Source organism: Teleopsis dalmanni, chromosome 2, assembly GCF_002237135.1.
Source record: "Teleopsis dalmanni isolate 2A chromosome 2, ASM223713v2, whole genome shotgun sequence".
NCBI classification, from domain to species: domain Eukaryota; kingdom Metazoa; phylum Arthropoda; class Insecta; order Diptera; family Diopsidae; genus Teleopsis; species Teleopsis dalmanni.
The window spans coordinates 137,721,631-137,734,814 of NC_051847.1; the positions used below are offsets into that span (position 1 = coordinate 137,721,631).

Genomic DNA, 13,184 nt, shown 5'->3' on the forward strand with positions numbered 1-13,184 from the left:
TTGTCATATTAATATGTTGTATTCATATCAGTGTTTTCAAAAATAAGATTAACTAGACATATGTATATAAAAATTTTATATATGATAACTTATAGTTCAGATAATACTGAGGCAGCGGCTTCACATTCGTTCTTCGTATTCGCTTGCAATGAAACAAAAATGGAAAAAAACAGTTATTTTGACATCTGTTGATTGTCATGTGAATGTGGTATGCTACAAAAACAGCTGTTTCTTTTAAGGTTGCAATTCTGCAACAGAGGTATTCCCGCACATTTGCAGGTTTTTTATAGCATTTTTGGATTTCGTGCCTCTTGCAATAACTTAGCAAGGTAAAGTGAACACCTCTATTGGTTTTGCCTTATTTATTAAAAATAATATTGTCAAAAATATGTGTTATATGTTAAAAATATATTTAGAAATGTTTTTCATATGGCGTTTACACTGGCCGCAAATGACTTATTTAAAATCAGTCATTTGAAAGTTTTTACATTCGTTGTTATTCATGTGTTCTTATTTCAAACAGCTGATTTGTCAACGTGGCTGTTGATTTGATTTTTGGCTTGTGCCATTAAATGTTGGATGAAGGTAAACTATTCTTTCAAACCTTTCTATATAAACTTAAAATTTTTTTTAGCTGCTATTAAGTACTTTTTGCGAAGTAGAAGTTTTAAAAAGAGGTGCGTCGTTTTCAAGGAAAAGCACCCACTATATATTTGTTAACCTTTTTTTCTAAATATGTCAAATACAGCTTTTTCAAATTTTCAAAACTCCATTAAAAACTTTTATTTAGGGTATGTTCAATGTATTCATTTGCATTTAGAATTCATTTGAAACTCGTTGTAACTCATTTATACAAAATGAGATCCAATGCACGAGTGTGGATCTCATTTGCGTATATGAGATTTTGTATGTAGTAATCAGTCATTTGCTTCTCATTTGTGATTATTGACCCAAATCAATCATTTGAAGTCAGCATATTTATATAATTTGAGGTCAATTGCAAAATAGTATTTTTCAACAAAATATTTTTACTAACATTATCATGCCAATTGATAAAAGTAATTTAATTTTATAAAAACTTATATAATTCCTGTGACTTGTTTAAAAATTATGTATAGACAATCACATTAATAGATATTTCAAAACATCACAATTGTTGGGAATTTTGTAGTATCCATCACAGCTGTACGGATTAAATCAGCAAAAATATAATTTGATATTTATATTTTTAATGGGATTATAATTAATTATAATTTAAAGGAAATAATGTGAAAATAATTTTGAGTGTGAAAATTTCCTCGCTATTATCCCCTGCAAAATAAAAATGTTTTATACGAAATAAATGTCTTATCAGAGTATACAAAATTTATAATAAAAAAATTGTACATATATATTTTGAAAATATGTTTTTAACAAAAAAAAAAATTAATTTTTATTATATAAAAAACTATAATGTGTGATATGATATCAAACTTGATTATATGTTATTTAAAAAGTTTTATAAAAATACTCGATCACAAAAACTTCATAACTAAATATTAAAAATTAATTATGCTCTAAATAAAAAACTATAAACACAAATAAGACAATAACGAATTTAGTTCACATATTTTTTTTCAGTGTAAACATCTGATTAATTCTTTTCAAAAAGATTAAAAAGTATCTTCATTTGCTCATTGCTTACAGTCGTCGCTTCAAATCAAATAAAAACTGAAACAAAAATCGAACTTGTTTATTCTGCCGTTGAGAGTTTGTGTAAATCTTGTTTGTTGACATTCAAGCGCGAATCTGTCAGTAAGAAAACAGCGCGGCACTAAACAAGATTGAAAACGCGCTTAAAAAATTTCAAGAAATCGTCAAACAAAGCTAAATGAAATAATTAAAAATAAATAAAATACAAAATAAACTGAATTTATTTCATTCAAAAAGCCAATGAAATAAATATTATTGCAAAACTAAGTGCGATTTTATAGTCTAATTGTCGGGCCGAATGTAAAGGTCGTTCGATTGTGATAACACATGCTCTACAGATACATTTGTGTATAGTGAATCAAACGCTCGTAATTGGGTTTATTTTAAATTACTTTTCTATGCATCTCAAGTGCGTGTTCGAATATTTGATTAATAAAAATATATAATTTATTGTCATACGAAATACCGAGCCCGTTTGCTTAATTATAGCCTGAGAAAAACCCAGAATGTTGCTAGTCAGAAATATTTTTGTATTAATCTTTGTTTGCTTAATGCAGCAGATCTCAGCACAGTGTAAGTACAAATAAAGCTATTGTTGTTCATAAATATTCTTTATAAACAATTTTATTTATTCAATATTAGCATTTAATTATTATTCAAGACTAACTTGCGAAAATTAAATCAAGTATGAGTAGTCTGTTTAGTGTTTATATTTATAACTTCAAGTGATTTTGGATTATGTAGATGAGATACAAAAGTGTTTGTTAATTCCAAAAGAGAATTAATGTATGTATAAACATATACAGATTAAAAGTAAGAGATATACAAATATATTTTTTTTGAGTTATGAAATATATGAACTCTTCATTTTTAATAGAAGGGACCGGATTTTATCAATACAAGATATTTTAATATATATTTAAAATTAATTTCGATAATACTAAACCTATGAGAACCATTTATATATTATGTTTAGTTTTAAAATGTCAAATAATTTAAACTTAGAATTCCGATCTTAATAACAACGTAAAACTTGAGTATCTATTTCAAGCTCAAACATTCAATTTTAATAAGATATCTTGGAAGAAGGCTTCAGATTTCTAAGTTGAAGGGAAAACGGAATTAATGGAATTATTGCTTAGATAGAGTACATCATTTATATACACATTGAGGAAATCATTTGAAAAGTAATAAGCAGTGAAAGAATGTTTGAGATATTCTATAGCATTTTTCATATTCTTATATTTGAATTTACAGGAATACCAAAGATATTTAAAAATGCAATTTAGACTTCTTACTGCTCTTCATTTATCTCTAAACGATTCGAAAGTAGTTCTAAAATACTTTTAGAAATAAAGGACACTTCAGATTCAAAAACACTACACATATTTACCCAATTCATTAAAAAAAACATTACTTCAAAACTGTGGAATATTTTTATTTTAAAATATTTTCATTTTTCGCATAATCCTCCAAACAAAAGAGTATGCTAGACCTCAGTGTGATGAGCCGCGCAAAAGACGTGAAAAGCTTAAAAATCATATGCTTTATAATTTATGAAAAATTTTCCCTACATATATAAATAACTAGTCAAAAACGAATGGAATACAAAGTAGCAGTCATAATATTAAAAAGTAAATTTATCAAAAATATAGCCTGTGTTGAAATATTAAATCGTGCACATTAGAGAAATTACAATGTAGGAAAGTTTAAATTCATACAGAACAGTTAAAAACCCAAACGTTACTGTTTTAGCATCACTTTAACCTTAAGTTATTACTTTGCAGAATCACTTGAAGCAAAGAAGTTGGATCATTGCACGAAGCACGACAAACATGATGTGTTGATCATGGATCTCGTAAATAGATCCATGATCAACACATAAATAATCACCAGGGATTTTCGATTTTGAAATCGTAAAACTATTTGATATGCAAATTAAATGAAATTTAGTAATGAGTTAAAAAATCAGACCACATACCGATCAAGTCTTTGAAATAGTAAAGGAACCATTATAGAAAAAAAATTTATTATATCATTAATCTACTTTCGAGGTGTAAAAAAATAGCACAATAAGACCAATGAATGTAATAACAATGAAAAGATGAAATGTCTTCTGCCAAATCTTCACAAATATTTTGCATAAATACATAGAATAAAAAACATGAAAAATAAAAATATAAAAAATCGATTAAAATATCTTATTAAGATTGTTGGGAAATGCACAAAATTCTGTTATTAATCATTTATTGTTCATAGATGTGAAGCAAGTTCTCAATACTTATAACGCTTCGTTACAATTTCACAGCTGGTGTGTATGATACCGGAAAACGTTTTAGTAAGGTAATCACTCACAACTGCAATATTGTTCTTAAATTGAAAAAAATTATATACCCTATATATCCCAACCATCAATCCTATACTATATCAAGTTGTCAGGGGTACAGTAAAAGAAGAAAACAGAAATCGACAAAACAAATGAGCATGAAGTACACTTTAAGACCTTGAGACCGTATGTTTCACAACGAGAAGAGGCAAAAAATAACTTAGTTAGGAATCAGAGATAACAAGTTGCAATCTGCGACTAAGCTTAACTACCTTGATTTTATCCTAGCCAGCAATTAAGTCCTGTAGCTCGTAATTAAAGATTGTATAAAAAATAACATATTTGAAGTAGATCAAATATTATATATGCGAAAATGTTTATAAGGAAACAGTTTTCGAGCAAACCCTCGAAGTTCAGATTGTTATATGATTAAAGTATTTGTGCCAAATAGTTTAGATGATTACACTTATTGAAGTGGATATAACGACAATATTAAGTTCTTACTGCATTTTGAGACTGTTACTCAAGGTCTTATTTATTTTATTTAACAAAATCCGTAAGGCTGTGGTTGTGTAATTTAAAGAATCATGCTAGAGAAAGCCAGAAACCAGGTAATCAGATATTATCTATTAATTTGAATATAACGAAAAAATTTAGTTGTTGCTGTACTTTGAACCAGCTTCTCTCAAACAATTTTAAGTTACATTAACACGTATATTATATATGTTGTTCTATGTATTATTTAGTACTGATAATTATTTTTAGCTCTCTCATGTCAGCAATCCAATTGTCTTAAAAGAAACAGTTGTTCTCAGAATGGGATATTTTTTTACTTTATATCTATTCCTTTAGCCGCCGCAGATTAAGTAGGCTAACAAATTGAGGAATCTCTTGTTTTTGTTTTATTGTCATAATAATGTTCGGTGATTGATTTGTAAATTAAAAAAAAATTAATATTATTAATATTACGTATTTTGTTTAAAAAAATGATTGAAAGTTGCAAATACTGATTTTATTATTTGCTATGTTCGAGTGCGAAGACAAATTATGATATATGGTTGAAAATAAATATCGTGTCATGAAACATTTAAAAAGGTGATTGAATAAGTATTATTAGATAAATGTGCTCAAAAAGTATCCGTATTTTGTTGTATGGTACATGGTACAAATTATATGGTACAAATTTGAGCACCATCTGTTAATTAGTTTGTTTACAGCAGCTGTTAATGTGAGACTACCTCAAGTGCATTTAGCATTTTTACGATGAAAAATTCTTGTTGTACGCGATTTTTTGACCAAACACGGTACCACTGTCGTCGCTCAGGCACCAGATCTGGATCCGTGTGACTTTTTCCTGTTCCCGAAACTCAAATGGCTCCTTCGTGGTAAGCGTTTTGAGTCGATTGAATCGGTAAAAGAGAATTTGCTCAAGGGCTTACGAAAAGTGTATGGAAGATTGGGTTAAGCGTTGGCATATGTGTATGGCTTCATAAGGAGCATATTTTGAAGGAGATAAAATAAATTTGGAATAAAATTTAAATTTGTGTTTTATTTACAAAATCCGAGTACTTTTTGAGCAGAATGTATAGGCTTGCTGTTAGGCGGAAAGTTGTTGAATAACTTTTATAAAAATGTTCATATGTCAGAAGGAAATTTTTGTTTGTCTTAAATATTTTTTCACAGTTTTTTTGTTTCTTTTAATTTTCCTTATACTTAGTTTTTATTTTTAAAATTTTTATATTGACTTCTTGATTGACTTTTTTATCTACAATACCAAATAAAATGCCTTTTTTTCTATTTTTTTTAATCAACACCCATTGGTTTTTGTTCTAAACTGTTTAGTAGTTTTTAGGAAACAAATGTTTCCAACAGAGTTCTTTGAAATGGATTTCTTCGTAAACTCATTCTTTATTGAGTTTTTGCTATTTTCTGCCCTTAAAAAAGGATATGTTAGATTGCTAAAACATTTTCGTGTAGGACAGGAAACAGTTTTAAGTAATAATAAATTACAGCACCGCAACCCTTGTCACTTTAAATCGTGTTTTGTGTGCTGAGAATTTAATTTGCTACGTTTTTTATACGATTTTTCAATGATTTACGTGATAAAACCGCATTTGTAGTAACATTTTTGACAGTTGACACTTTAAGCAATTCCTCTGACATTCACTGTATTTTGATTTGGTCCTTAGTTTTAAATTAAATTCGACATTTAAAACAAATGAAACAGTTTTACATCTTATTTCCATGGGGATGTCAATTCGGCTTATTCATATTTATATTAGTCTCAAGCGGTTGTGAATGAAATGTGAGTTTTTCCCAAAAGTCAATTTAGCATAAACTGTACATGTTTTTAGTTCGGTATTTATAACTCTATCTCACAAAAATATTTAAGTTTCTATGCTTATTTTAACTTTGTGTGTGAATTGGGTCTTGTTTACTCTAACACAAATGCGATTTTCACTATAATATTACAAGTGCTTTTTCATTATATCCCATGTTATCATAACAATACCTTCTTCACACTAAATCATTGTAAGATATTTATTTCAGTGCGTTATACTTTGCTTGCAGACTTAAGAGGAATTAATATTCTTAAGTACTTATGAATGATATCGTTCAAGCCGCCATAGATGGAATAAGTAACAAATTATTTACGCTTACGAGTAATAACAGAATATTCCTACTTTGAGACTATTTACCTTATGTACTAGTTCAGGTTTAGAGTTTCCGTTTCGGTGTCTAATTAAATGCTCACAAAAAAAAATACCCTCGGATATAATCCATATCTCCAACAATTTGAATCAATGAAAAGATACATTGTGTAGTATCCATTAAAAAAGCAACTTTTTTGGGTAAAGTATAACTGCACACTATTAAGTAACCCAATATCACTCGTATTCATATGATAAAAAACACACTCAATCCCAAAGTCACTGAAAGAGCCAAATGGAAGCCGAAGTACGTAACAATTGTTGTTTTAAAAAAGTCTATATGGGTTACTAAACCATCAGTGACATCCTTTACTACTTTATCCTTCACTTGTTTTATGTGTTGTATGTTCCGTTTTAAGTTTAGCTTGCATATGAACACTTAAAAATGTAAAGCATATTTTTCTTTCATTTACAGTTTGTTCAGGTGATTAAACATTGTACGTTACAAAGTAATTTTATCCATTAAGGACATTTCAAAACGTTTTTCATATGTTCTATAGATTTTTTTTGACCATTACATTCTGCTACTAAAACTTGAATGTGTATTAAAACGACTTTTACATTCGAGAGACAATTAAAAATAACTTTTTATTTAATACTTAAAATTTATATATATTTATTTTTTCAGATAGTTTCAGTATGAAGTCAATTTTATGTGGTCTTAATATCTATTCAATCTATCCATCAAAAAATAATATGAATGTTTAAAAAGAATCAAGAAAAAACATCTCAAAAAGTAACAAGCATTAAAAATTTTCTTATTTATTATTTATATAATCTTCAATCTTTATTCCATTTTCTCCATATTAGTTCCTCTTTGATATAATATACTTATACATTTTTTAAGAATATTTTAAAAATAATCTAATCTTCAACATTTATTCCATTCTGTTTAAAGTAATTCTACTTTGATATAGTACAGTTATATGTGCTATAGTTTTTTGATTATTTATAAAATCTTCTTAAATAATCTAATCTTTAGTATTTATTCCATTTTGATTAAAGTAATTCAACATTTATATTATGCACTCATATATATTTTTTCGAAATTATGAATATTAATTGCATTCCCTTCAGAGTCTCTGATTTGATATCTCGGACGCATATCTCTTTTCAAGACTCTTGAATTAATTTTCAATATTTATTTTATTTAATCCTATCAATTGCATGAAAATCATGTCCTTTGTGTACCTTTTGGGTTTTAGTATAAAAAAAAATTAACGACCGTGAAGATATGTTTTGCTACGAACTATTAAATATGCAATATATTTGTGGAACAAATTTTGATACCACTGGTTTCATATTCTTAATATTCCTTAAAACCATTTTTAAACACCGTACAATATTCTCATATCTTCAGCAACATCTCTTTAATGTTTCCTATTTATATGAAAACATTAAACAGTGACAATATATCACTGAATGACATATTAGGTTAGATTACGTTAGGTTAAGTTAGGTTAGGTTAGGTTAGGTTAGGTTAGGTTAGGTTAGGTTAGGTTAGGTTAGGTTAGGTTAGGTTAGGTTAGGTTAGGTTAGGTTAGGTTAGGTTAGGTTAGGTAAGGTTAGGTTAGGTGAGGTTAGGTAAGGTTAGGTTAGGTTAGGTTAGGTTAGGTTAGGTTAGGTTAGGTTAGGTTAGGTTAGTTAGGTTAGGTTAGGTTAGGTTAGGTTAGGTTAGGTTAGGTTAGGTTAGGTTAGGTTAGGTTAGGTTAGGTTAGGGTAGGTTAGGTTAGGTTAGGTTAGGTTAGGTTAGGTTAGGTTAGGTTAGGTTAGGTTAGGTTAGGTTAGGTTAGGTTAGGTTAGGTTAGGTTAGGTTGGGTTATATTAGGTTTCGTGAAGTTAGGTTAGTTAGGTGAGTTAGGTTATGCTAGGTTACGTTAGATTAGGTTAGGTTAGATAGTGCCGGTGATTATGATGTAATTTTCTCGACCTACCTGATAATGATAGTATAAATTATTGTAGTAAATATGTGTTTTAGAATTAATTTATTTCTTAATTGTATCTATTAATCCTTTAAAGTTTAAACTAGAAATCCCATTCATAACTATCGTAGTTGTTAGTCCAAGTCGAATATTTAATTTGCAATGTGTTTATGAATTAAAAAGTTAACTATAATTAACTTCATAAATAAAATAAAAAATAATTTATATTCCACTGCAGATAATAAAATTAAATACTTTCAAAATTAAATACGTGACACTTAAAATTGAACGTAAAACATAATATGTATATGTACATTAAATCTAAATTTTTAAGTCTTAAAAAAAATAAATAATAAGTAAGTATTTAAGCGCTACTTTGAAATCAGTTCAGTACCATAAATACACTTTTATTATCTCATTCCAGGAACTATAAAAATTGTAAAAAAATTTTATAAATTTCTTTCAATTGAAATCTGTTGACAGTGCAATTTCACAAAATTGCTTCTTATAAACATTATGATTTGAGTACATTGATGAAATTTAAGCACAAGTAACCCAACACAGCCACTAGCAATAAATTCATAGTTCCAAACAAACAGAAAAAGAATCAAAGTTAACTCATAATCAAGCAATGTGTCATATTCCGAAATAATAGATTTAAAAATTGAACTAGTGTAAAGCTAACAACTTCAATCTCAAATGCGTCAATAATCTTTATCCTTCTTTTTCCTATGGAAACAAAAGTGAAAAATTCAACAATTTCTTTTCAATTACAGATCGTTGCAGCAGTCCGAATCGCGTTGCTGGCTATTGTGTTTCCGTTTATGAGTGCCCCAGTTTATTGGAAGTACTGAAACGCAATCAGCTCACACCATCACAACTTCAATTTTTGCAAGAATCACAATGTCAAAACGGTTATGGTCGTCCACCGTTCGTATGCTGTACACCCGATATCGACTTTAATCGTCCTGTCACGACAACAACAACAACACCAATTTCAGTCACTACCACAACGCAGCGCACTGTTATAACACGTGGTAATGGCAGAGGCAACATACTGCCAGTACCGAATGAATGTGGTCCAAACACGTTAGCAAAAAAAATTTATAATGGCATCGAAACCGCTTTGGATGAATATCCCTGGATGGTTTTATTGGAGTATAGAGAGAGTAAGTGTTGTTAAAAATCGAAATAAGTTGAAAAAATAGTTTAAGCTATAGAAACTAATGCCATAAACGTTTAAAAATGAAAATTCTTAACTTAATGCATTTTTATTGATTACTTTGCTTTACTTATTGATTAATAAGTAATATTATTTGCGTGCCAAGACTCGTTTTATAAGAAAAGTCATTACCCAATTTATATCAATCTAACCAAAATAAGATTATGTTTTTGGATATACTTATAACATAAATATCAAATTAGAATTAGATATATGTAGCAACAAGTGATATAATTCTGTTAGATAATATTTCTAAAGTAACAAACACATTATTTATGAGTCTATTCGACCGGTCTGAAGTGCAACAAAAACAGGTCTCTTGCTCAAATTCCCAATTTGTAAGTAAACTAACAACAGTACTCTCTTGCTCTAACGGACTAGTTATGAAGTCTCTAACAGTCTAAGAGGCTGTAGATTTTAGCAAAGAGATAATGATTTATTGTAAATCTTAACAGGAAATTTTAACGATTGTTCCAGTCATCTCTGGATGCAACAAAAACTCAAACAAGATTAAAAAGTTTCATAGAAAAATATTCAGGAATACAGAAAAAAAGTTTAATTAAAAAGTAAATGGAATTTTTTAACTTGTTAGTTCCTAACAAGTTTATGATTTGTTAAGGAAAAATGTTTTCAACTATAATTAATTTTTTTAATAGAAGAATATTTCATAATTTTCCACGTTATTAATATTACTTTTATATTACGGATTTTATTTTTATTTACATTTTCTAATTAATATTTAAATTTATACATATATATATATTATACATACAAAAAAGTAAAACTTATTATTTGTGAAAACGTAATATTTGACAGATGGCAACAACGATGTCAATATGTCAGCAAGAGAGTTTAGTAAGAGACTTGTTGTTTTTTGCCACACTTCTGATCAGACGAATACCTCTTATAAGAAAAAATAAATAAAAATATTAGCTTTGGCTCCGTCGCAACTTTTAGACAATATTTGATATATACATTATGCTCTCATTAATCATTAATTAATATAAAATAGCAGTTAATATAATAAATTGGACATTCTATTATATTAATATAAGTACATTGATCACCAAATGATATTCAGTAACAAATTATATCCTTCATAAAAATGTATATAACTCATATCCTATTGTTCAGTTTATATAGCAGTCTTAAAATATAGTAGTAGTAGCACCAAACATCATTTGAACATGTTTGTTAGAAACGGATAAAACTTATATATAATTGTTCAGTTTATATGGCTATAAAATATTGTGGTTGGATTTTAACCAGCCTGACAAATAATTAACTTCAACGGTTGAAAAATATATGTGCAAAATTTCATTGCAGTAGCTCAGAAATAGTGAGTGTAGTTTTGGATGACAATCATACCCGAGGTCAAATAAAATCATCTCGTTTAGCTGATCAAGAAAATATATACTTTGTAGAATCGATGTTTCCTTCAATGTATTAAAAAAGTGTGAAAAACTTAATACATCCTTCTTACACTTTTTTGTAAAAACAATATAAATGAGTATTCAGTATTCAGTGTAAATAAATACTATTTTTAGCTTTTCTAAATTAAATACGAAAATTTTCACTATATACAAAATTATTTATATTAATTAACATTCCACATAACTACGTTCAAATTCATTGTAGTATTTTACATACAGTATATGCTCTAAGTAGTTAATTAATAAGTCAATGGCTGTGTAGTGCATTAGTACAGCACATATGTGCTACAATAATGAATAAATTACTTTACCACTTATCCGCTATACAAACGCAATGAATTAATACGACTATAATTAACTTGTAGAAAACGGTAATCGCATACTAAACTGTGGTGGCAGTTTGATAAATCAACGCTATGTGATAACTGCTGCGCATTGTGTCAAAGGTCAAATCGAGCAGCAAGTCGGGCAATTGTAAGTACGAACAATATTAAATGCTACAAAACCCCTTAACTATCACAATAAAAGTAATTTACCTACTTCATTGCTAATTAAATGCAATTCTCTTACATTTTCTACCTTAACACGTACTGCTTACAACAACAACAATATTTATAACAACAATAACAACTTAAATGCTTACAGAGTGACAGTACGTTTGGGTGAATACGACATTACACAGGAAATCGATTGTATTGAGGACGACTGCAACAACAAAGTCTTGGAATTGGGCATTGAGGAGGTAACACCACATCCGCAATTCGATCCAAATAGCGAGCATCGTTACAATGACATAGCGCTGATACGCCTGAATGCGGATGTCACGTACACGGATTTCATTAAGCCGGTATGCCTGCCCTTAACAGAAAGTCGTTTGCCCATCAATGTAGACGAACTCTTAGTAGTTGCTGGCTGGGGGCGAACACTTTTGGGTGAGTACAAGAGTACAAGTATTTGTCGCATGTCGTAAAGATTTTTAATTTCTTTATGCAGAAAATTTCAAGCAAAGAAAGTGTAAAGGAATTAATTTAAAATTGATATTTTTATTTCTGAAATTTGACATTTTATTTTACATTTAATCCTTTTTGTTTTGTTTTTGGGTCAACTTTTATTACAACTCCCACAGCACGTCAGAGCAATGTTAAAATGCAACTACTTATACCAGTTAATGACCATGATTCATGCGTACGCAAATTCTCCTCGCGTCGCATTAACATAATTGAGACACAGTTGTGCGCGGGTGGAGAATTTGCAAAGGACAGTTGTGATGGTGATTCGGGTGGACCTTTAATGCGGCGTGGCTTCAAGAAGCGCTGGTATTTGGAAGGTATTGTATCCTTTGGCAACCGCTGTGGTCTTGAGGGTTGGCCTGGTGTTTACACACGCGTAGCTGATTACATTGATTGGATACAAAGTAATTTGAAGCCGTAAAATCAAAGAAAATTAATTTAATTTATAGCCATTAATAGAAATTTAATAAGCCCAATATTTTTAAATCAATTATAATTACGAAACTTATTTATAAAGATAATGATAATGAAAAGAAATTTTATTAAAAGAAAAATTTGAAAAAAGAAATTAAAATTTGTCCTTAAGTTGTGGTAGAGAGAGAAATTCAAAATTATATTTCAACTAAAGTTTATTTTTTATAGCAAATTTGCTTTGCGTGTAAATTTACCAATTCCGAGCAGTAAAATTAATTTAATTTGCGTTCCAAACTTAACGGAAGACAAAATGGCATTTACCGCGTTCCACTATTCCCGAGCGTATGAGCAACAAAATTAAAAGTTTGTTGTCGTGCTGCATAAAGTGCAGCTCCAACGAAACCGCTGACTTCGTAAATACTTACATTTAATATAATTTACACTGACTGGGAGT

At 28.8% G+C, this 13,184-nt stretch overlaps 1 protein-coding gene across 1 annotated transcript; it reads left to right on the forward strand.

The window, feature by feature from the left end:
* Positions 1-1,736: 1,736 nt before the first annotated feature.
* On the forward strand, positions 1,737-12,811 carry LOC119681914 (serine protease 7). The gene is made up of 5 exons (XM_038095224.1): positions 1,737-2,265; positions 9,428-9,820; positions 11,672-11,780; positions 11,952-12,238; positions 12,433-12,811. Exons 1-5 carry the CDS (start codon positions 2,199-2,201, stop codon positions 12,735-12,737), a joined length of 1,161 nt encoding a protein of 386 aa, XP_037951152.1. The 5' UTR covers positions 1,737-2,198; the 3' UTR covers positions 12,738-12,811.
* Positions 12,812-13,184: the final 373 nt, after the last annotated feature.